Source organism: Sparus aurata, chromosome 23 (assembly GCF_900880675.1).
Source record: "Sparus aurata chromosome 23, fSpaAur1.1, whole genome shotgun sequence".
Lineage (NCBI taxonomy): Eukaryota > Metazoa > Chordata > Actinopteri > Spariformes > Sparidae > Sparus > Sparus aurata.
Window position 1 is genome coordinate 9,171,314 of NC_044209.1, and position 23,975 is coordinate 9,195,288.

Consider the following 23,975-nt stretch of genomic DNA (forward strand, 5'->3'; position numbering starts at 1 on the left):
TGTTTTTCAGGGAGTCATCACAGCTCTGTCCTCGGAGCAGCAGGGACAGTCAGAGTGAAGGGTCGCAGGCTGAGGTCAGCGCTTACGGAGGTGAATACACTCAGCTGAGCAGCCGTCATGTTTACAGTGGTCATGGGAGTCTCACACACACACACACACACACACACACACACACCTACTCTACCATGAACCTATTTGGTTATACCGTGATACCTTAATTTGTTCATCATGCTGAATGCGACTTCGCTTGTAAAAACAGCTTGCAGTAATGTCAACAGCTGTAGTCAAGTCTGATGTCACAGTGATGTCATAAGAAGTGTGATCTGGGTTATCTCTGCCTCGGCTTGCGTGACAGCAGTAACAGGATTGCTTAATGGATGGCCATGAAATTTTGATACAGGCATTCATGTTCCCCAGAGGAAGAATCCTACTGACTGAGGTGACCCTCTGTTTTTTCCTCTAACGCCACAATAAATACATATATTGACAACTGTTGGAACAACTTCCATGAAATTTGGTCCTGACATTCATGCCCCCCTCGGGATGTCTGGTAATGACTTTGATGCTCCTCTTTTTATTTATCGCCACCATCAGGTCAATATTATGTCAGCGTTTTGTTCGATACTTTGGTTTATGACCCAATACCCACATCATCATCAGCCTGAACCCAAATGTTATGAATGTGCAGCACTTAATCACTGGTTCAATGGTGGCGCTGAGGTTTATTTTCAAATGTGGCGATTGTCTACGTTGCCCCTCTCCTTCTCATTAAACAGAATTACTTTTGGTGTTATTGTTGTCACATAGTTTCAAGTCAAGCTACATTATCACAGTTGATATCACACTATGCCAGGATTTGTTGGAACAAAACAATAAATCACACATTTAATTTCGGTCCACATTTTGTTTCTGCACCAGACGACACAGTATTGAGCTGCCAGCTCTACACTTCATATCCTCATAGACTATAGAAACCCCTGCGTGTCCTTGTGTGTCTTTGTTCTATACATGATCTCATTCATGGCGGCTTGGCTGGTGTTGGGAGATGCCGGTTCTGATTAAAGTCTAATTCTGGCCCCCATACAAACACAGTCTGTCTCATACCACCCATGACTAAAACCATTAGGACCCCTGGGCTAAAAAGGGGGTTCGCTGTGCCGCCTTTATAGCCTGCATGCAGAAACAAGAGGCTGTGAGTGTGTGTGACTGAGTGTGTGCAGCAAAGTGATTTGTCACACTCTCAGCACACTTGGCTGAACAAAGAAGTCCCCTCTCTCTGTAACATCACAAAGCGCGGCTGTCGCTGCGCCATGATTGGTAGAAACCACCGACTTTGTCATGTGATTGGTGCATAGCCCAGGGGCTCAGTTATCATGAGTCAGCCCCTTTCTTTTTTTTCTTTTTTTTTTCAGTGTGAGATGAGGGAGGAGGCGGTGGGACAGACGAAGGAGGTGGGAGACAGACAGAGAGGTAGTAAGAAGAGGTTTGCTCAGGCAGAAAAATGACCTTCTTCTAAAAACAGAAAAACATTCACAGAGGCACAAGTTTGAACTCTTCTGAAGCAACGTGAACAGAAAACTTTATTAGAAAACTGTGGTCTCAAACATGTTACACAAAAGATACAGAAGGGAATGCTAACTGTTTTTTTTTTTTCCAATTATTTACTTAAAAATATCTGTATAAACTGGAAATAAATTGCCTCAAGATTCTATACTGTTCATCAGTTCAACCCCAATATTTAAACCAAAAAAAGATGAAAAAAGGAACGCGTAACGTGGGGATCCACTTCTTTACTGAAGTCCCAAGCTCAGGGGGAGAAAGGCAAAGTGTCCGAATGTTTCTCGTTCTACAGACGCACTTGTCATTTCAGTGTGTTTTATCATCGAAAAACAGAAACGAGTAAATCAAGCGGCAGGGCAAAAAACTGCATGAGTGTACATGAGCAAACGGATGGTGAGGACCAATAGAAAAAGGTGACACACTCTGAAATCATGACATCAGATGTCAAAAACAGCACTGAAATGAAAAGTATGACTGTACTGAGCTGATCGCTCCAGGACTGACACACACTCGCCACAGGATGTGCGTTAGAAGCGTCTGTAGTAGCGGTGCGGCCCGTAGTGCATGGGCATGTCAATGTGTTGGTGGTGAGGGTTCACCGGGGGGTTGTGGTGGTGATGGTTGTTGTTGTTGTTATTGTTCAGGGGGGGAAGGTGCTGTAAAGGGGGCACGTAGGGTGCGGGGGGCAGCCGGGGCAAGATCACCTGGTGGTACATCCCGCCTTGGGGTGGAGCTGGTGGGTAGCGGGCACGTGGAGGCACGAACAGCGGAGCTTGAACCGCCTGCGGGTGGGGAGGGGCCAGGGGGTTTAGGTTCGGTGGGTTTTCAGGGGGCGGACCCACGCGTGGTCGCTTGGCGTCGGTGATGGGCTCCGGTGGAGGGCCGACCCTCTTCCCTGAATTATCTGAAGGATGAAGAGGAAGAAAAGGAAGTTATCGTTGCAGCCATCCGATTTTATAGCATGTTGACGTGTCGTAAGACTTCCCCCCGGAGGTTTGGATCGAATCCTGGTCCGCCCTCGCCTGCCTAACATAATTTACACAAACACACTGAGGCGAACCAAACACAGGAAACACCCCTGCAACCGCTGCCGGTTGATGCTGTAAACAGGCAACTTGTGTGAATAAATAATGGTTTAAAAGACAAAGAGGAAGCAGCACAAAGGAAGAATAACGTTGCTGCAGGGCAACGTTTCCCAGCTCGGGAACATAATTCATCAGATTCGATGATTAATGGGACAGAAATGTTGAGCAATACTTTAACGTTGTTAACAGTACTGACCTGCAGACTTCTTATTCAGCTCCGCCTCGCCTTCCTTCTGGATCTCCTGAATGATTCGCTCGTCATCTTGCTGCAGAAGCACACAGGAGTTTTCAGAATTATTATTTCCAATAAGATGAAGACAACATGTGTTTTACTGGTTTATCAAAGCGGAATACAACTTTTAATTAACTTCCAACGTGACAGCCACAAATATACTCTCTTTACACAGTTAAAGGTCAGAGGGAAAACAGAGGGACCTTTGCAAGATAACCAGGGCTCCTTTCTAGGCCCAATTCCCTCAGACTGAAGGACCGAACACAGCAGAGTTTGAGACACAGATCAGCGTTAATTACTGATCGAATAATGAGATCTTTTAATGAGAACTAGCAGGCGTCGCTGAAGCCCACAGAGAACAACTGAAGAGAGAGAGGCTTGAATGTGGGAACACTTCTCTGCTTTACCTTGTAATGCTCATCTGTAATTAAAGCTTCAGCCAACACACAGTGTTTGTTTAGTTTTAGGCTTGTTGTGTCTGAGTTTAATACAAACTGTCTCCAGACGGGTGGGAGGGACGGCAGTCTGTGCTCGTTTGTGACGCGAGTGTTTCTCCGACCTAAAAAATGTACTTTTGGATAAAGGGAGCATTAACTTGTGAGCCGTATCGAGGAAATCCTTTAAATAATGATAAGAGGACAGCCGACCCCTTTCACCATCCCTCCAGTGTCCCTCGGGTTACCAGTATTTATCCATTTCTTGGCATTGCCTTCAGGAGCGGCTCTTGGCCAGCTCCGGTGCCTCTCTAGAGCGTCTGGAGACGCTCCAGCTCATTAACTGCTCGGGAACTAATTGTTGCTCCTGTTTGCCAGTGATGCTGTGGCCAGGTAACTGCGGGCAACCATGAAGTCAGATGGTCGGGGTCAAAGTGCAGGGAGAGACGGTCAACATGTTTCTCAGTGTGTGTAGAGGACCACGGACATATCTTGAGAAATGGATGTGCACTGGCTGAATGATTGGACTAAATCTGACTAATTCTAAAATATTCCATCAAACCAAAGCTAGACATGAGAGAAGAAAACGTCCCCGGTCAACATGTCTGAAAGATTACCGTAGGGTCGGTCCAGAGGGAGCACTTGCGGCAGTGGCGGCAGGGAGCGCCCGGAGAGCGGGCGTGCTGGCAGAAGTGGTTGTAGCCCGTGATGGGCTCTCTGCAGAGGTAACACATGAAGCTGCCGCAGCGGCACGACATCCGGTTGCAGCCCTCCGACTTGACCAAGCCCGTCCCGCACTTGACACACTTCCTCACCCGGGCTGCCGTCATTCGCTCCTCACTGCGGCACGGGGAACATGGACAGAGTTAAAAAACAAAGCAGGGAAGGTAAAAGACAAAAGTAGAGTCACAAAGAGACATAACGGCTGCAAAAACATGTTACTGGTTTGGTGGCTGCAGAGAATCACATGAACTTCTCGCAGCATGTCTCAAGGACTGAGTCTCCCTTGTGCTGTTTAATCTTGAAGTGAAAAACAAACATTGCGTCAGCTCAGCTTCATGTTAGTCCAGTCATGTAAGAGACCGCCACCCAGAGGATTTCTTTCTGGGTCAAATATACGCAGCTGTCCTGGGAAATACTTTCATTTAAGTCATTAACTGCAGCTTTAGAAAGTTCATAAAGTGACACAATTGAGTGCAGGTTCAGTATGGGAATGGCGGACTCCGGCAATAACAATGAAAGCTTCTACAAAAAGGTAGTTACTGAAAGTAAAATAAACAAATTGGCTTTGACCATAAATTGCATTTAAAGAAACTGGGCTTTCATGCAAATGTTTAGGGATAATAACTTTAAGTACATGGTTTAAAATAGCAGGAAGCTGACCCTACAAGCAGCTCACATTACAGGCAAATGAATGTAAATAAGGGGCATGTTATCATGTTTTACCAGGAACATGATTAAATGAGCAAGGGGAAAAACACAGAGAGCTTTAAAAACCAGAATAGCCAAACAAGGAAGTTGCATCTGCGCCCTGGACCGACATGACCCGCTGGCAGCGCACTGATATCCAACATGTTAGAACCTCCAGCAGAAGAACAGGTGACATAAATACATTTTAGATTACTAAAATGAAAAACACACAGTACATATGGGTGTGGTATCCATTTTTAAACATCCTGACCTGAAGGGGATCAAGCTATGGTTAAAAAAAAACATAGTCCACAAAAATACTTGTGTTTAGGAGTCAGTGTGTGGGTGGTTCGGGACCAAGCCCTAAAATCTGGAGCGTTCTAACGTTGCTGCTGTGATTCTTTCACTGAACGTCCTGTTAGACTCATCAGGTCAGCGCTGCTCAGACCTGCTCCACTGATCTTTCCAACAGGCCACTTCCTCTCTCTTTCAGCACCAGGAAGTAAGAGGATCTGTGTACGGCTCAAAACAGGAAGTGCTGCCTGTGGGCCAGCTGGGCCGCAGGAAGCAGCCGGCCTCCTCGCTTCCTGGAGGGTTGTCCAGGCAAACTGAGCTGCGTACCCAGCATCCTCCCTGATGAGGAGGAGCAGAGGGGACAGCGAAAAAAAAACACAGAGGCCCTCGAAGAGTCACAGTGTAGATAAACGGGAGACGCCTAGTTTTGTTTTAGTCTGACGATATTCTTTGTTATGTAAATCGTGTAATGATGTGTTCGTTACATACTGTACGTACGCGGGGCAAGTTAAGCACGTTACACAACTAAACTTAACATCTTTAAGTTAAAATATGACAGTATTGTCTTGCAAGCGGTCTCTTCTGGTGAAGTCTTGTGTTTGACTTTCCTGCTCTTTATGTTAAGGTTATGTTTCCCTGTGTCCTTTGGTTGGTTGGTCGGCAGAATGCGGATCTGGATAAAGGGACGTATCCAGGAGTTTTTCTCTCACTTCCTTTGTTTTGGCGATATAGGGTGTTTTTTGACAGTTTAGTTTCTTGGGGAATAATAGTGCATGGATTGTGGTGGCTATGAATGAGTACAATTTAATGTGGATCCTAGATCTGGTTATCGTAAATTATAATTAAGCAGTTATGGGTGGTTTAAGATTGAGAGTGATACAGGGCTGTCAAGTTTGATATAGGATTGCGCTTGATTGAATTAAAGGGGACTGTTGTGCCCTGGTGAAGGTAGGAGCCGTTCTAGGTACTACCGTCCCTACAGGTCACCACCAATTTAGACATCGGTTGTTGTCACCCTGTTTAACAGTAAACCGGTATTATAGTTTTTCTGGCGTTGACGGGTTTGTTCTCGTGGAAGAACTTACAAGAGCACCCTCATGCGGATCTCGTCCCTCTCCAGGACCTGCTCACACGTCTTCCCAACGTGCTGCTTCCACTGGACGTGGCACTTTCTGCAGCTCTCCTGTAGAAAACGAACAGAAAGACGCCATACAAAAGACGGTGAGAGGCTGAAAGAATGACAAAGCAAAAGACTGCATCTTTCGTGAGAATAACTCCCTGTGACATTTATTCACATGTTGGTGATCAAACACCGACAGATGTTCACATTTCCACCTCCACCCATCACTCCTCCTCCTCCTCCTCCTCCTCCTCCTCCAACATAACTCCAGTTACTGCTGAATAAGCGCGGCGCTGCAGTCGTCTCTGCTCTATATGCTGCTGGTGCCGCCACTGCAGGGACTTGCACTCGCGCAGACACAGCTAGGTGTGGCTCTCCCTGCAAATGTGTGTGTGTGTGTGCGACTGCAGCCAGAGTGTGATTTGCTCGCCGCCGACTGCTCGGTTGCCTAGAAACAGCAACTCCATCCTCCAGCCATCATTTGACGTGACGGCCCTGAGACGTTCAGTTAAAGGGCGAGCAGGGCAGACAGCATCACCGCACACACTCGCACACATTAGGCAGGGGTTGCCTCTCTTGCTAACCCTTAGCTAAGTGGTGTCACCATAAATATTTGAACCCGCTCATCTAATATTGAAGAGGGCGGCATGTGACAGCTGATGCAGCACGGTGTGATCCATATCTGCACGTCTGAGCCTCAACCTCGGAAGGAAACCCCAACATTAGTCACAAACACACCCTCTTAATGATGTCCTATGACCTCCTCGCTCGCTGTGTGTGTGTGTGTGTGTTATTTCGTTGTGTGCTTCAGCTACCTCAGAGTTTCAGCACTATATTCAGTGAGACAGCTGTGTGTGTGTGTGTGTGTGCGCGCAAGGTCAGCCAGAGGGTGGGGAACTGGGTTGGAGAAGAAGCCAGTTTTTGTTGGCATGTGGAGCAGTTCGGATTGGAAACATTAAAGTCAAATCGTGGAGCCCGTTCTGCAGCTCCGAGCTAAGGAAAACACGTAACAGATGAAAGGTCGACCAACTTTTTGTGGCGTTGCACATTCGCAAGGGAGTGTCCCAGCAGAGGGAATCGTGAAGCGCAGTCGAGAAACATGGCGTGTGACAGGTTTAAAGCATAGCAAGAAAAAACACTCTCTGCTCTATGATTTCAGTTAAATTAGAGTGTTTATACGAGGAGGAGGAGGAGGAGGAAGAGGAGGGCAGGTTATGAGCCAGCCGAGAGGTGCAGAGCTGGACTCCAGTGTCAAGTAAGAAAAAAAAAAAGAAAAGCTGGATCAAACAAAGACAGAGAGTGAGAAGAAGAGGAGGCTGGATGGCAGAGTGGTTAAAGATCACCCCCTAGTGGTAACTTATAGACCAGGAAGAGGGCCAGCATGAGGCAGAGAGTGTGACAGAGTGTGTGTGTATGTGTGTGTGTGTGTCTGCGACCTGTTTGTCAAGCTGTTGAGAAACAGGAACACACCTGAGTTCTTATAGCGCGGCTAAAAATACAGCCTGTGACGTCAGAAGACAACCCCTTGCACGGGGGGCGTGCCTTGCCCGCCCTCAGGTGACTGATTTACATGTGTGTGGTTGAAATGTGAGGAAAAGGTTGCACGCGGACACACGCACACACACAAACACACACACACACACACACAGAACTTTATGATTCACAAACGGCAGCAACGTGAGCAGCCTAAATCTTTAAAATAGTGCTTGTTCAGCCTCCACATCTACCTCCACCATTCTTTTCCCCATGCTGCTCAGACTTGTCCTCCATCTCCATTCACCGCACTCCTCTTCCTGGGGTCCCTCCCCTCCCCTCCCCTCTCCTCCCTTCCCCGCAATCTTCATTCATACCTTGCCTCGCCTCCCCTATCTTTCACTTTTTCTACCTTCTCCACTCCCGGTGCAGGCTGCAGCAGCCCTTATAAGGCAGTGCGAGCAGCTTGCAGAGCTTCTGATTGGGGGGCTGCATCGAGCCTGTGTGTGTGTGTGTGTGTGTGTGTGTGTGTGCGCGTGCGCGCGCACGTGTGTGTGCAGGCGTGTGTGTGTTTTTTTGTGGGGAGGTGGCTTTTTGCTGCAATCAATCTGAGTGCAGAGCAAAGGGCAGGGAGGAGGAGAAGAGATGATGGCCTGACATGATATTTTACAGCTTGATGATGTGTGATGTAAGATGCTCTTACTGCAGAACTGATGCAGCACATGTGATAATGTACGAGATGCCAACCGGTACAACACAGATTCACAAAGCACTCTGGCGCACAGAACCCGCTCTTGTTTGCACTGTGACAGCCTTCCAGTGGCCTACATTCCTCTGCTTTCCTGAAGTAATCACACACAGACCAGGAAACAAGCCTGTCCAACTGTCTCATAACCACATGTGGAATACATTAAGATCCACTTTTTGTGCATATATATGTGTGTGTGTGTGTGTGTGTGTGTGTGTGTAGGTCAGACAGAGCCAAGGGAGGGGAGCAGGAGAAAGGAAAAGAGAGGGAGAAGAAAGTGGGTCAAACTTGATGCGAAGCACATTTGAAACGGTGGACCCAGTGTGTCCAACCAGTAAGAGACCAGCGTAAAGTGCAGCCAGCCAATGAGGCCGCGGTTTGGGAAAAGGCGGGTGGGCTCACGGAAGTGTGTCAGTTACATAATGAAGCCCCTCCCTGCTGGGAGAGCGAGCGGGCCGCGGGGCCAACTGTACAATGACCGTCTTCAGCCGCGCTGATGCTGACACGACCCGGAGCCAGCAGAGAAATATAAAAAAGGGAAGAAAAAGGAAAAACACAGAAAAGCTGCTAAATGAAATAATTATATTCTGGTGACAATAGCAGGGTTAGTGAGGGGGGTTTCCACCACAGAGAGGGGAAACACAGCGCACACACACACACACACACACACACACACACACACACACACACACACACACACACAACACACACACACACAGACATCACATCCTGATTCCTGATTCCTGCACACATTTAAGAGGAAGCAAGTTAACTTTCTGTAGCACTTGACTTACTTAACAAAAAACAAAGAAAGAAAAGGGCATGGGCGTTTTTCCTTTTCCTAACTCTGCAGTGTCCCTTTAAGACCTGCGAGTACAAAACTGTCTTCTAATAGTCGACCTAAAAATGCGGTCATCTGCAGAATAAGATGCAGGAAAGCATCCGACCAACAGATATCTGGAGCATGTCGAGCTTTTTGTATCTTTGGGTGTGGGTGTGTGTGTGAGTATGTAATGGGGTAGAGCTGCAGAGTTACATTGTGAGCCTCTGGCTCCACCTACAGGTTAATGGTTGGAATTGCAGGAGAAAAGATTACCCTCAGCAGAGATGTTAACTTTAATTTAATGCTTTTAAAGACATTTTCAAGATCACTTTAGGTATATTTTTAAGCGCTTATGGTTTAAAGGTAAGTAGCATACACATAAAAATGTGGAGAATCACTTTGACAAAAAGAAATCAAAAGGTGGATAAATGAAATGAGATAAAATGTTTGTGGAAATTAAAAAGTAAGTACGGAAGTCCATATTATCTCCCTGATAATTCCCTGTGATAGCAAGTTAAATTTGATTTATTTTCTCGAGAGCTCAACTTATAATTTATGTCATTTTCATGGAACAGCAAATGTTGTTGTCCTGGGATAACGAGATAATTTATCACGAGAAAACAACTTTATAAGAGGAATACGCGTGGGCTGTTACATAAACACTGCTCTGTGAAGTGGGTCTTTTGACTTTGAGGCAACCATTTGAACTTTTTATTAAAACAATCTTGTTATGTCTGGAAAATAACGGTTTTATGTCATGATAAAGACATAAATCAACTTGTGATCTGGAGAAAATCAATACAATTTAACTTATCGTGACAGGAAAGCGGGGCATATAATGTGTTTGACCCATGATCATTTAGGGCTTCACTAACGACCTTTAAGGCCGAGGATTTCCAAAAACACATTTTATGAATTTTTAGGAACCTGCGGACATGTTGGATATGTATGGTTACATTTACTTTTCAGGCAATGACTGAAATGATGATGTAAAACTTATTTAGGGATATTATTGGGACAGCAGGACCATCTCATGAGCCAGCTGTTAACATAGAAGCCACTGCTGAAAATGATGCTTTTATGAAACAGGACTTTTGTGTAGCATGAGAGAACTTAATGTAAAATGCCACTTTCCAGAAACAGAAAGTGTCTGTGTCCAACAGGACGATTATGTAAAGGTATCTTAAGTACAAATGATCATTTTTCAGTTGAGGCTGAAGTGGAGGATCACCTTGTCGTGATGCTGATACCAGTGACGCCAAGTATTCTTTTAGAGAACAAGAAAGTCGTTGTTAAGTTGCACTTTCTGAGGTGTCTGACCACTGTAGCGGCATTGCCACGGCAGGGACCAAAGTTAAGTTAAGGGGACAATAATTATCCCCCAAAAAGTCTTTTCTGAATGTTTAAATGTTGCAGCATTTTCTTCTGCCATCATTTTTAAACATCTGCAGCTGCAAGGCAGTTTGCTTTTTAGACATCAAGCTTTCACACACTCCATGGAAAGTGTATGACAGATGGGCTGACTGCGATCACTGTTGTATAGTTGCAAACGTAAATGCATTTTTTCCATACATCAACAGACTAATTGACATAGCTTTACACCTGGAACTATCGCACAGGAAGTATTGTAAGTTCCTCAAAAAGATTTTCTTGCTCCCCAGGTAACGTTTCTGCAGTGAAGACGCTCAGTAAAGTATGCCGTGATACATGACCAAGCTCCCGCTGCGGCTCTTTAAAACACAGACACAAACACATTTCTTGTCGTCTCCGTGTGGCGTCTGCCCTGCTGTGAGAGCCATTTAAAGGCAGCAACATCAGATGAATCACAGTCCCATGACTGAAACTGCTGTTAGAGACTAGAAAATATGTTGCAATGCCACTTAAACTGAATTATTCTCATTGTTGATTAATCATTTGACAATTTTGTCAACTTGACGGATTAGTTGTTTTGATCTACAGACTATCAGAAGACAAACAGAAAACCTCTCAGAGCCAAACGTGGCGTTGTTTTAAACTGCTGGTTTTGCCCGACCACGAGTTAAAACTACAAAGACATTCATTTTCATATCATATACAGAACAAAAAGCAGCGAACCCTCTCATTTGAGAAGTTGAAAGCAGAAAATGTTTGTTTTTATCTTGACAGTGGTGATTAATGTCCTTCTGACATTCTCAGATTATTAGCTCAGAGTTACTAGAGGACTCAACGCCACGGTGCCATTTGGTGAATACACACATTTATTATGTTGCATCTGTTGACACAAACCCATCTCTCTCCCCCATTCCGGGAATGTAGTGATAGCAGAAGTAAGTGTGTGTGTGTGTGTGTGTGTGTGTGTGTGTGTGTGTGTGTGTGTGTGTGCGTGCGTGTTTTTTGAATCACAAAGAGATTGTGGTGCTGTGGCAGGAGTGAGTGTGAGACAAGAGAACAGAAACAAAAAGAGATACAGACGCATCAGGAGACGGAAGGGAGCGGTTTTTGTTTGTGTGGTGAGATATGATTATGATATGATTGTAGGTGTGTGTGTGTGTGTGTGTGTGTTTTTCTGCCAAATAATGGAGATTTTTGACTGGAATGCATGTGACAGCCTTGGCAGACAGAGAGCTTCGCCTCCCTCCTGCATTCCTCAGACCGAGGGAGGAGGCCCAGAGATAAACAGAGAGGGAGACAGAGGTGGCGACCTCGCCAGATGGAACCGTTTCATCGCATCCATAAGACTATTCATCAATCTTTCCTCTCCGATTCTGATCTCTGTCTCATGTCCAGGCTGCGTGGAGGTGATTTAAGCTGAAGTGGACGATGCACGCAGAGATTTCAGGTTTTACCATCGAATGAATTATTCATGATGTCTCCTTCTGAAGTCAAATCCAGCTTCAATCTCTCATTTGTACATTATGGTTGAACTCTGACAGCTGATTACATCAAGGGATGCATATACTGAGTGAGAGCCAAAGCATTTACCTACGCTAAATATGAACAGAATTACGAGAGGGGGAGTAGCAGTATGACTTTCCCAGAACCGAAGAGTGTTTAATGAACTAAATAAACACAGATTGGGACTGACCTTGCGGCACCGAGGGTTTGGACAGCTGAACAGAGACATGTCTTTGTCCAACAGGGCTGGGAAGTTGCAAAACGGACACCTGAAAAGACGAGAGAGGGAAACATATGATGCAGACAACTCCAACAAAAGAAATCCCCCCTGAGAGGACTTCCTACAGACTCAATCATTTCCATGATGGATTATCCGTTGATCATTTTCTCCACTTGTTGATTCATGGTTTAGTTTTTGTAATGTTAGAAAATATTGAAAACTGCCTATCGCACTTTCACAGAGCCACATCTCTAAATTTGTTTCCAAACAAAGAAACAAAGAACATCAGCAAATTTCTAGAATTAATAGAACTTTTTAGGCATTTTGCTTGGAAAATGACTCAAACAAACAATTGATCATCAGAAATTGTTGGCAGATTAATTTTCAGGGGCTCTATAGATCGATTCTGATCTAGAAATGATGTAAACACCATGGAAAAAGTGTGCAACAACACACAGTTTTGAAGTGTATCCATTTTTTTAAAGCTCAACCACACACTCAGATAGGAGACAATTTTAGGGTGGGAACACTCACACACGAACACACACACACTTACCGCACAAGTTCATCAGCACAGGTGGCAGCGACAGCCTCCTCCGCCTGCCTCTCGTAATATTTACACAGTATGTTCTCTGGTAGGACCTTCTCCAGCTCGCACACCGGGTAGGAGCACGGGCAGCCCCCCTCCATGCAGCTCAGCTCCGACTGCAACGACAACACGCACACGTCAACGCACGTGCAGGTAATTCCAAATTGCACAGGTGCGTTTCACAAGGAGCCAGCGCTCAGAGCGCATACGGACACCGAGTTAACAGATTATTCGGTCCATTCTGATGAATGTGAATGGACGTTGATAAGTAAATGAAGAAGCCCTTTTATTAAAACGCAGTCCGATACGACAGTGTGACAAATTACAGCCTCATAAAGCAGCAAAGAGAAGATTTATTACTGAGCAGTTTTATTGGATTGCATTAGATTATACAGGCGTACCTAATAAGCTGACAACTGTGTATATCATACTCTTTTACTACTAATTTTAAGTTCATTATTTACTGCCGTCTTCCATGACATAATTCTTCTTGTTTCAGCGCAGAATAAAAAGCCTGCAGAGACTTTAAAACTGAACCTTATCGACAGACTTATTAAATCGCTTCCAACTATATTATCATAGAATCTTAATAAAAACAGACAGGATCTGCCCTGCAAGTTTTTAAATAGTGAAACTAACCAATTCTCTAGCTCTGAAAGACATTGTTTTTTATATTCAATAGTCATTTGTAGTAATTTATAGTTGCCTGGCAACATTAGCACTTACGTCCTTTTCTGATGTGAGAAAAACTTTGTGTGTGTGTGTGTGTGTGTGTGTGTGTGTGTACCTTCCCGGAGCCGAACACCGCCTCCTGAGCGTATTTGACCAGACACTCTTTACAGAACAGGTGGCCGTCTGAACACTGTGTCATCTTCTCGAAGGCGAACTCCCCGTAGCAGCAGCCACACTCGATCAGCTGGCCGTCCTGCAGAAACAATCGTACACAGACAGGATTTATGTAGCTTAGATGTTTACAAACTTAAACTTTTTTATATTCAAGACAACTGCTGCTGCACTTGACCATCTGCCTATAAAACTTTGTTATTCAGCAAAATCTGCTTATATTAGACCCGTTTATTTCATATTCCAAGCTATCTGAAGATAGGAACCTGGGTTTTTGAGTGTACAAAAGTACATTCTCAATGACTGGGAAATTATTTGACCTTCTCCACCTCATCTGAAAAGCACGTCGCCTCAAATCATCATCAATGCAAAAAAAATACTGGCAGCCTTACACATTGTCTTTGGCCCAAAAATATTATTACAAAAATACCCGGAAACTGGAAACTAGAGCATTTATACTAACGATATGACAAGCTAAGGGCTCAACTATGGTTGGTGTTCTAATACTGAGATAATGACTTGCAATGATAAGTACAATGATGTGCAGTTTTGCCTGAAGAGAATTATGAGTTTTGTTTGGTGTGTTTCTTTATTTCTGGTCTGTGGTGAGCTGTACAGAGTTATGTTTTAAATGTCTGTTATCCTATCTGTCTCATATTTGTAAAATGGAAACTAAAAAAAAACACAACTGGACAAAAGAAAAAAAACAAACATGTATCTGACTCATCAATACCATTATACTTTCCAACATGTACCACCTGCTGTATCCTATAATGTTGTGGAAAGTAACCATAACTGTGAAACAAAATATCCAGATACAAATGTGTCATTTTAATGACCACACACAGTGTGAGCCATTGTCAGGGTCACATCAGCGTCTTTCAGGTATGTGTGGTTCTTACCTTTTTGTATTCGTCTTCATTGACCTGCAGAGCCAAGAGGAAGTCTTCATGCTGGAGAGAGAGAGAGACAAAGCAGTTTGGTTAACAGGTGTTTACTAGCTATTGTATTAAAACTAGAGGGTAAACAGTGAACAAACCTTTCTACTTTAGCAGACAGAGGCCTTACAAACTGTACTATCCCCACTGGTGTAACTGTGACACTGTGATGTGGGTGTTTCACTGGGATGTGGGTGTTTCACTGACAGTTTAACAAACAGTCGAAGTGCAAATGACTTCTCGCTGATCTAATAAGTAACTCAATGGAGTCATTTAACAAATAAATACATCCCTGCTCATGAAGAGAGCCATTACACAGGGCATTCAGACCTAGGTGAAGAAAGGTCTATCGTAAGAAATTACTATACAAATATTCACCACTGCATTATTATGCAGATGAAAACAATAATGTAGAAAGCAAAGTTCCCCCAGCGCACTGGTCTGTAGCCCGGATTCACTTCAGAACTGTGAAGAGTGTGAAAGAAATACCTCCGCCCATTCCTTGGCCTTCTGCTGGTAAAACGTCAGCTCCTTCTGCAGAGAACCCTCCAGATTGTTGTACGTCCGGCAGTAACGACGGTCATTCTCCAAGAAATACATCCTCTTGTCAAATTTGACTGAGCCTGGTGGACAGAGGGAACCTGGTCAGCGAGACGCTCTGCAGCAGCGGTTTTAAAAACCTAAACTGCTTTCTATCATTTCTTACCAGATACTTAAAAAAAAAAAAAAGGTATCACAAATGTTCTCCAATGATGCGCCTGGAGATCTGTAACCAAACTCAGTTACTGAAGCTTTCGCAGATGAAAGAACAGCAGCGAGGCATCATCAACATACTCTAACTTATTGAAACTGTTTAATAAAGTCTGTGCAGTCACAGTTTGGAGCTGTCATTTTTCAAGATTTAGTAGATTTTAAGTTATTTGTAAGTTGAGTTTTAGTTTCCAGAGTGTGTTTACTTCATGGTTTATTTTTCGTTTTAAAATCAGTTTTAGTTTTACGATGAGAACCCTGGGAGGAACAAAAAACACCTGCACTACCAGCGAGTGTATCTCAATAAAGCACGTGCAGATGGGGGCCTGGATCAGAGCATGCGGTGCCGCCACAAAAAGAGCAAGCGTTTTGAAAGTTTATTCACCGTGCTCAAAGTGGAAATCGATGTAGCAGCGCTCAGAGGAGGCTCTGCTCCGTCGTCTCTTTCCTGAGAGGTCGCCTGAATCTTGCCACTTCTTCAGAGCGTCACATAAGGCCTGGGAGAGTGGGGGTTAAAGAGACAATTATTAAAGAAAGCGTGCAAGTACAGAAAAAGAGGAGCTATAACTGCATTATCAAGGGGCACAGTGTGCCATGTGGCTGTGGGTACCTTGCGTGTGATTGCATAGTGTCCCTTCAGAGCGTTGAGGGCCCATTTGATGTCCTGACAACTGAGCATTCTGAAGTCCGCCATGAGCAAGTCGGTAGCCTGCATCACGGCCTCGTGTCCCACCTTGCCCAGTCTGGCATAGTCAAACAGGTCCTCAGTCACCTGAACAGACCCAGAGCAGGCTCATAAACACAGCAAACCCGACACACAGGTAGACAAATGAAAAATGACAGTCTGAGTGAAAATTTGACTCTGATTGTTGTGTGATTGTTGCCCAATCAAGTTTGCTTGGAAAAATGAACAATTCAGATAAACAACAGTGCAGGGTCATAATCAGGTCGACAGCAGACACCGAGAAAAGCTCCTTTCTGTTCCAGAAAAAATACGTCTGCTGAGCTTGATTGATGTAATTATGTGCTGAGGAACAATCTGTCCTTCCTTTGTGATGTTTCCAGTTCTTCAGTTTGTATGCACACTGTACATAATGCTTACTGTGCTAGTGAGGGTATTTAACACTGACTTACATCAGCTGAAGATAGCTGAAGATATGACAGGAAACAGGGGGAGAGAGAGGGGGAGTGACACGCAGCAAAGGGACCTGGGCCGGGAATCGAACCCGAGTCCGCTGCAGTGCCTCGGCACATGGGACGCACGCTCTACCAACTAAGCTAAACGGTGCCCCTAGAAGTTGATATTTGACTGCTGCGCTGTTATCTTCTGTCTAACCAGATATTTCCGCATAGTTGCAGTTAAAGATAAGGCTACACTGACACTATTAGTATTGCGCTATTTGTAGAATTAGATTTAAATGGTGGCTGCGAGGGATTGTTTGCGACGTGTCAGATCCAAACATTTCAATAACTCCAGAGCGCTGTAAAGTCCAAAAGTCAAAATATATAGAAAAAAACAAAACAGAAATAATTAATATAACATCAACTTGGCTTTTATCCAATCAAATGCTATGATTCAATGTAAAGTTGTTGGCATTTAGCCTTTCAAAAACAAGATTTTCACTGGGGTCCATGGACTTCTTGGTTTGCTGACAGCCAAAGAGAGGAACACACCTGTGTTAACGGGGCAGTTTAACAACACTATACATTACATTATTACATTATACAATTACATATTAGATTAGCCTGCTGCCTATTTGTGCTGCTGAGACAGTCAATTTAATAAAGAATACACACACACACACACGCACGCGTACCTCTGTCTGGGTGTCTCCAGACTCCAGTAGGATGCTGGTTGGAGCTGCTGTGGCTGCTGCAGTCTCCCTCCTCGGATACTCTGGGTCCTCCAACAGCAGGTTACAGATACTGCGGACGGAGCAGAGAAGAGCAGCATGTGAACATCCGGACACGCTCGCACAGGCAGACAGAATGCAGGCCTGGAGCTGTCTCTTATTGCATGCGATGGCAATAGAGCACACCTAATTCATTTTTCTGCTTTCTGTGAGAAAGAAATATAATCGTAGTAACATATAATAAATATAGTTCAACAGACCAGTCAAATCACAAGTCAATTATCTAACCTTTTAGCAAAGGATAATACTTTAAGCCAGGCACTTTTAAGAGGTCAATATATCCTTAAAATGAAAAAGGAACAGACCTTTAAGCTATAATGAAAGTTAAAAAACAAACGGTAACTCCATTACCACACTGCAGGCACAAAGGATAAAGCATGAAACTTAGAAACCATATTAGAGTTAATGGTAAACTATAGCTTCAAAAGTGAGCAGACAGTAAAATCAAGTCTGACAAATAACACTAAACCCAGGATTCCCTCAACACATCCTGCTTTATGAATTGTCAGGAGGCACATGATGAACCACTGAGACCAATTCAGACACATATAAGACATAAATACTGTTAAAAGCCGATAAATGGGCTGTAAGAAATAAAACCAAAGTTTCCTTGATGGCTTGTGTGTGGTACAATGTGCTCCTGCGGGCTAGGGTAGTAGCCCCGACTAGACAAAAGGCTCTATTAATCAATCAATCAGGACTTTTAATTTGTTGTGGAGCTGAATCATTCATCATAACTCTTCATGAAGTACTGGAGGAAAAAAAAAATGATGACGCCTCTTACACATTCAAGTGTTTCACATTATTCTTTCGGATCAGTTCTGCTACATAGGCTTCCTGGACTTCTGGGAATAGATCCAACTGTAGAAGACAAAGAGTTGAAGAGGCGGGAACAGAGGGGGTGAGAAGTTTCACCACAACCAAAATCATTTAACTTGATATGTAACCGGCTCATGAGCTCACTGTGGTTGTGTTCAGATGTGATACTCACAACACCAGTGATGAGAGTTCTAACGAGGGCGTCCTGCTCCGCTCTCTCTCGCGGTACAGACGGACCGGGCCTTGCGTCCTCTATTCGGGGAAGCTCCTCTGCAGCAGGAGGGACCACAACCAGACTGGCAAATGGGTTGACCCGTTCTGGGTTAGGAGCCAGAGCCAGAACGAGCCGAGCCTCTCCTCCGTTGCGGGGGACTGAATTAGTGGGTGCTGGAGGAGCGTGGGGGTTAGAGTTTACATTAGGCACCCTGATGTTGAGGCTGCCAGCTGGAGGGCCTGCGCCGGAGGTGCCTGCCTGCGTTGGAGGGTTTGGAACAGCCTCTCCTGGCGCCTGGCTCCCTAGGACGATCCGGTGACCTGCCTCTGGAGGACCTAGTCTCTCCGGCGCTGCAGCTATTAGCACTGCAGGGGGGATCACCGGTATCACCTGAAGGGGCTGAGGGGCCTGGGCTGGAGGCTGGGCCGGGGCCTGGGCCAGGGGCTGAGGCTCAATCTGAATGAGATTGCTCTGCCTGTGAAAGAGCGACATGGGCTGCAGCAGGTTCTGTGACCTGAGCAGCAGCTGGGGCTGTGTTATGAGAGCTGAGGCTTGGATGCTCGGTTGCTGGGGAACAACTACTAGTTTCACGTCCTTTGCCTGGATGAGGTGGGGCTGTGGGGTGGTGGTCCCACTGGACTGCGTGGATGTACCGGGCTGAGACTGTGTCTGTGTGCGAGCATGTGCAGATGAAGTACTGGCCTGAGGATTGTCTTGTGAATGAGTAATTGTACTCGCCTTGTCTTGAGTATTTGTCGAAGAACTTGCACAAGAAAAGTGTGTGGTACTGGTGGAGGTTCTTGCCTGGGGCTCCACTATTACATGTGCTGAGGAGCCAGCTTGTGGCTGTACGAGTCCGGATGTGCTGGGCTGAGGCTGAGGATGTACGTGTGTAGATGCTCTGGATGTGGTGGCGTTCGTGGAGGTAGACGGAGTTTGGATTGATGAAACTGCATGGAGCTCCACTGTTCCGTGTGCCGTACCGTCCTGCTGCTGTGAGTTTGTGTTAAGTTTTGGCTGAGACAGTGTGTGTGATGAAGAGCCAGGGAGTGGCTGTGTGTGTCCCAAAGTACTTGACTGCACTGGTGTCCGTATGGCTCGCCTTGCTAGGGAGGAGTGGGCCTTGGCATCTCTGGAGGTAGAGGGGGCAGAACCAGGGTCCCCTGAAGTTGCGCTACTGTGACCTACAACTTGAATCAGGTTGTCCGAGGCCCCGCTCCATTTTGCTGCTGGCCGGATCACGTGTCTGCGTGCAGGAGTTAATGGCTGCAGAAAACACAGGGGGCAAAAGAGACAAACTGAAGGATGATGGGAAACAAAAGTTCCTACTTGTGCTGTAACTTCCGTCGCTTATGTTATTTATTTCTGATTTCATGCCAACTGTAGAGCAAAACAATGTTTCCACACTAACGCTTCTACCTGTTGTGTTAAAAATCACAGGGTAGATTCAAACATAAGCCTCTTTGATAAGAACAGTCACCTCCAGTATGCTGATGTCGTCGTCATCGGCATCGTCCGGGACTAAAACAGGGCTGCCAGGTACCAGAGTCACCGGCTCCTCATCAGAGTCATCAGAAATGGTGATGAGCTCCCTCTTATGAGCACGGGAGCCTACACACACACACACACACACACACACACACACACACACACACACACACACACACACAAACAGTTTATGCCAATGTCAGCGAGGACTTATTTTTTTTTATGTTCTTATCATTTTGACCAAAAACATTCTTGTTTATACTGTGTAAGCTTATCTTTGTTATAATACAATAATCCCTGTGGGAAACATGTCTTCTGCATTTGACCCGTCCAATATGCAAGGAGCAGTCACAGAGCAGCACCCAGAGAACGGTTCTGAGGCCAGCGTCATGTGCAGGAGTATTGGTCGTCCAGTAATTGTAGGGTCGCTGGTTTGAATCCCAGCTCCGCCAGCTGCATGTCAAAGTATCCTTGGGCAAGATACCGAAGCCCAAATTGCTCCTGATGAGCGGGTCGGTACCTTGCATGGCAGCCTCTGCCCTCAGTGTATGTGTGAATGTGACAAGTGTTGTAAAGCACTTTGAGCGGTCAGTAGACTGGAAAAGCATTATAGAAATGCAAGTCCATTTACCGAGATGGAAGGAGTATAGCTTGTAGTTTTTCTATCTGAACTTGTTTGCCCGCCTAACACAGTTGTAGAATAGACTGGAGAGGTGGGTAAAGGGATAAGAGCAGCCAAACTTTCTGACTCATCGTTGTTTCACACATTTTTGCCTTAACAAATTGTTATGCGACTGCCCACTGGAGCTTTGCCAATACTCCGAAATGATCTGGTTTCTTCCTGTCAAGGTGCAAAGAATTAGGGGTAGACGGATTATCTGCCTGGCCTGCGTATCAGGGCCGCTATCTAGCATTTTTCTATTATCAGTAGCAGTATTTTTTGCGTCCAATTGCTGATGAATAGATTCAAAAATGCAATACTTTGGCTCTGATGCAACCTTCTCTCTCCATCTGTAATCATCACTCTGTGGTCTCACACAATGTCCCACGTTATTTTCTCAAGTAATAGCCTATCAACACTGAATAATCTTTATCTGCAAAGTAAGTAGTCATTGAAGTTATCAAATAAATGTATCAACCCTGAAAAATCGAATTGGTCGACCCCTAGTATGAATCCATGTTCTACAGCCCAACCGATACATTTGAGTCTGCTACAGATATTGATATTAAAACATGTTTTTATCTAATAATGACATATCAGCTGGTATTGAATCATAAATTATTTAAATAATTGTTTTTCTTCTTAATCAATTGAGAAGGACTGTAAGAAAAGAAATTTACTGACCTGGAAAACTGATAAATAAATATCATAATAAATAGTAAAGCAAACAAACTTGTCACACACTCTCTGGTGGGCAAACTATAAAACGGTGACACTGTTTCAAAACATAAAACATATGCAGCTATATACAGTAAATAAATGTACTAAGCAGATTCATCAGGAATCTGCAATGGGCTAATATCGGCCAAATTAACGCTTGGACTCGAGTACATACAGTATGTATAAGACGTATAAACTATAATAGCCACAGAGGACTATAGTCAGGGTAGTGCAATTAATAAAAATATGATTCAATATGGCCAAGTGCAATATCCTAAAATGTGTGACCGAACAGCTTTATACTGAGGTACTGTTGTGCTGCAGAGGCGGCCTGGCCTACGAGTCTTCAAATGTAAGAAAACATGTTTGTTAGCTGCAGACCACAATGAATGTCACACCCTCATGATTTGAATGGTTTTTTTTTTTCGAGGAAAATTTGCAATGCAGAAATGACCACTCGTACTAATCGTGAATCAAACTGCAAACAAAATATCTGTCAAAGTAACCACAATACTGTTGGGGTTTTTTTACCATATCCTGCAGCCCTAGCTACAGTGATACTGACCTTCATGTTGCAGAAATAAATGGGGTGTGCAGAAAGTTCAGTTTATTCAAACGATGTTGTAATACCAGGGCCATTATAACCTGGAACGTGTGTCAGCCTCACTCACAACAGACAATGTTGTATGGGCAAAACAGTGTAAGATGCATTGCCACCAACTATCATCACACCCTGTCCAAAAATTGTAATTAGTATGTAGTATGTTGTCATTGATAATTAAAGGGACAGTTCACCCCAATTTGAAAAATATTCATGGGATTGTTGTCACACATACTGCCTGCATTCTCTTCTGTGTGGCTCATATACCTAAGCTAGTTTTGGTGAAAGTTGCAGAGTTTTGGAGATACTATCTGTAGAGATGTATGGCATGCTGACTGTATGTTTTCAGTTGTGAGTTATATATATGCATGTGCGTGAGCATATGAAGGTGTCTCACCTTGGCTGCGGTGGACGTTGAAGCTTGCCAGGTGAATGACATCGTCATCGCTGCCTCCATCTGCCATTGTAAAACTACACTTACCAGCTCCCTGAATCAGCCCGCACACAGAATCACTGCTCAGTTGATATCATCTACTCCACACAAACATAAACACACACACACACACACACACACGCACACTATGTTACAGCTGGTATTCCCCTGGATTTCAACTCATGCTTTCACTTTAAAATCAATGATTTGTCATGACATTTACCAAAATGGAGAAGGGTTGGACTCCACCCTGGTGTTATGAATAATCTTATGACACAAGGTTCAGAAAAAACATACATGCAACTATCCAATGGCCATCTCAACAAGGATGTACTAAGAGAGAAGTGAACAAAGAGGAAGCTCACGATAATGCAGAGGGCTAAAGCATGATGAGCAGGGTTAAAGGGCGAGGATGTGTGTCATCAACTAGAAGTAACATTAGCTGACACAATGACAAGTTGATTTGTTGGCATAAACCTGATCCCACAAGTCTATGTTGTAACATTCACTCCGTCATCTTTACTTGCTAACCCAGCCCCGCTTGCTCTAGATCTGATCAAAGTTGGCATGAAATCAATGTAAATCTTTCATGTTGTTACACTGCACACGCTAACACTGCGAGAAACTGGCAATAATGCCTTACTAGCCAAGGGAACCTGCGTTATAAATCATCACCATCTTGCCATTTGTCCAAACATTGTGCTGTTATCTTAAAGTTAACGATGCTGTGGGTGAAAACAAACATGTCAGATCATGTATTCGATCATTTCCGCGCACACACACACAGAACAAACCACTGCTCTCAGCTAAGCTAATGTTAATTAGCTTGGATTTCTAGCTAGCTAGTAGGCTGAGTAGTTAGCTCACTTCTGTCGGGATTTCTATCCATAACATTGCTTCTAAACGACCGTGTACGGTCTGAGATATACGATTGAAAAATACAAATACAGAAATGTACAATACCGCAGCTTCGTGTTGGATAACCAGTACAAAAGGGCTTCTTGGTGGACTGACAATCCGTGAATATCGAAACAAACTGCCAAAACAAGAACAGTAAACGTCACGCGTACAATGTCTGTCGCGACGTAAGGGCGGATGCCCTCTGGGAAATGTAGTCCTAGAGGCAGTCAGGCTCATAGCTCCGATAAACCCAAGACATGGACAGAGCACGGAGTCTTTTCAGACCATATACACTGTATAGACATAATACAATATCCACAAGGGCAAGCCTAGCTAAATAGCAACATTATTGAGTAGCTAAGGTCACACATGATAGAGAAAGAAATGAACAGTGAAGTCTTATGATATAATAAGTGTATGATTTCTAAATAATATACAACATTCATCATTTCAAATAACACAATCATGAAGAAAAACTAAAACAACAAATCTGTTCTAAAATGGCAATACATTACCTTTTTTTAAAGGGGCGCTATTTAGTTTTGGAGAAGAAAGTTGAAACTCAGAACTGTAATATAATTTACAAGCTTAAACATTTTCTCTTTCCATGACTGAATAAACAAGCTGTTCTCAGAGGAAAATAAGGTCTTACAACACTGTTTACAACTAGAAGGGTTGGCAGGGTCTGACAATTATAAACAAAGTAAAAACAGTATGATACCGTGCTGTCCTCTACGGTCAGTTTATTTTGTTTATTCAGTCATGAAAACAATTAGTTTAGTTTGTTCAGGCATTCAAAAAAATCTGTCAATGAAGAGCTTTCCCTTCCGATT

At 44.3% G+C, this 23,975-nt stretch overlaps 1 protein-coding gene across 1 annotated transcript; it reads right to left on the minus strand.

Moving 5' to 3' along the window:
* Positions 1 to 1,545: 1,545 nt before the first annotated feature.
* On the minus strand, positions 1,546 to 23,339 carry rnf216 (ring finger protein 216). The gene is made up of 17 exons (XM_030406742.1): positions 23,206 to 23,339; positions 22,207 to 22,340; positions 19,820 to 19,950; positions 18,298 to 19,605; positions 18,091 to 18,167; positions 17,211 to 17,319; positions 16,004 to 16,165; positions 15,779 to 15,890; positions 15,133 to 15,266; positions 14,608 to 14,658; positions 13,650 to 13,787; positions 12,830 to 12,978; positions 12,244 to 12,322; positions 6,101 to 6,198; positions 3,929 to 4,151; positions 2,842 to 2,911; positions 1,546 to 2,464 (listed from the first exon to the last, which is right to left on the minus strand). The coding sequence occupies exons 2-17, from the start codon at positions 22,271 to 22,273 to the stop codon at positions 2,088 to 2,090; spliced, it is 3,285 nt and encodes a 1,094-aa protein (XP_030262602.1). The 5' UTR covers positions 22,274 to 22,340; positions 23,206 to 23,339; the 3' UTR covers positions 1,546 to 2,087.
* Between the last annotated feature and the right edge of the window lie 636 nt (positions 23,340 to 23,975).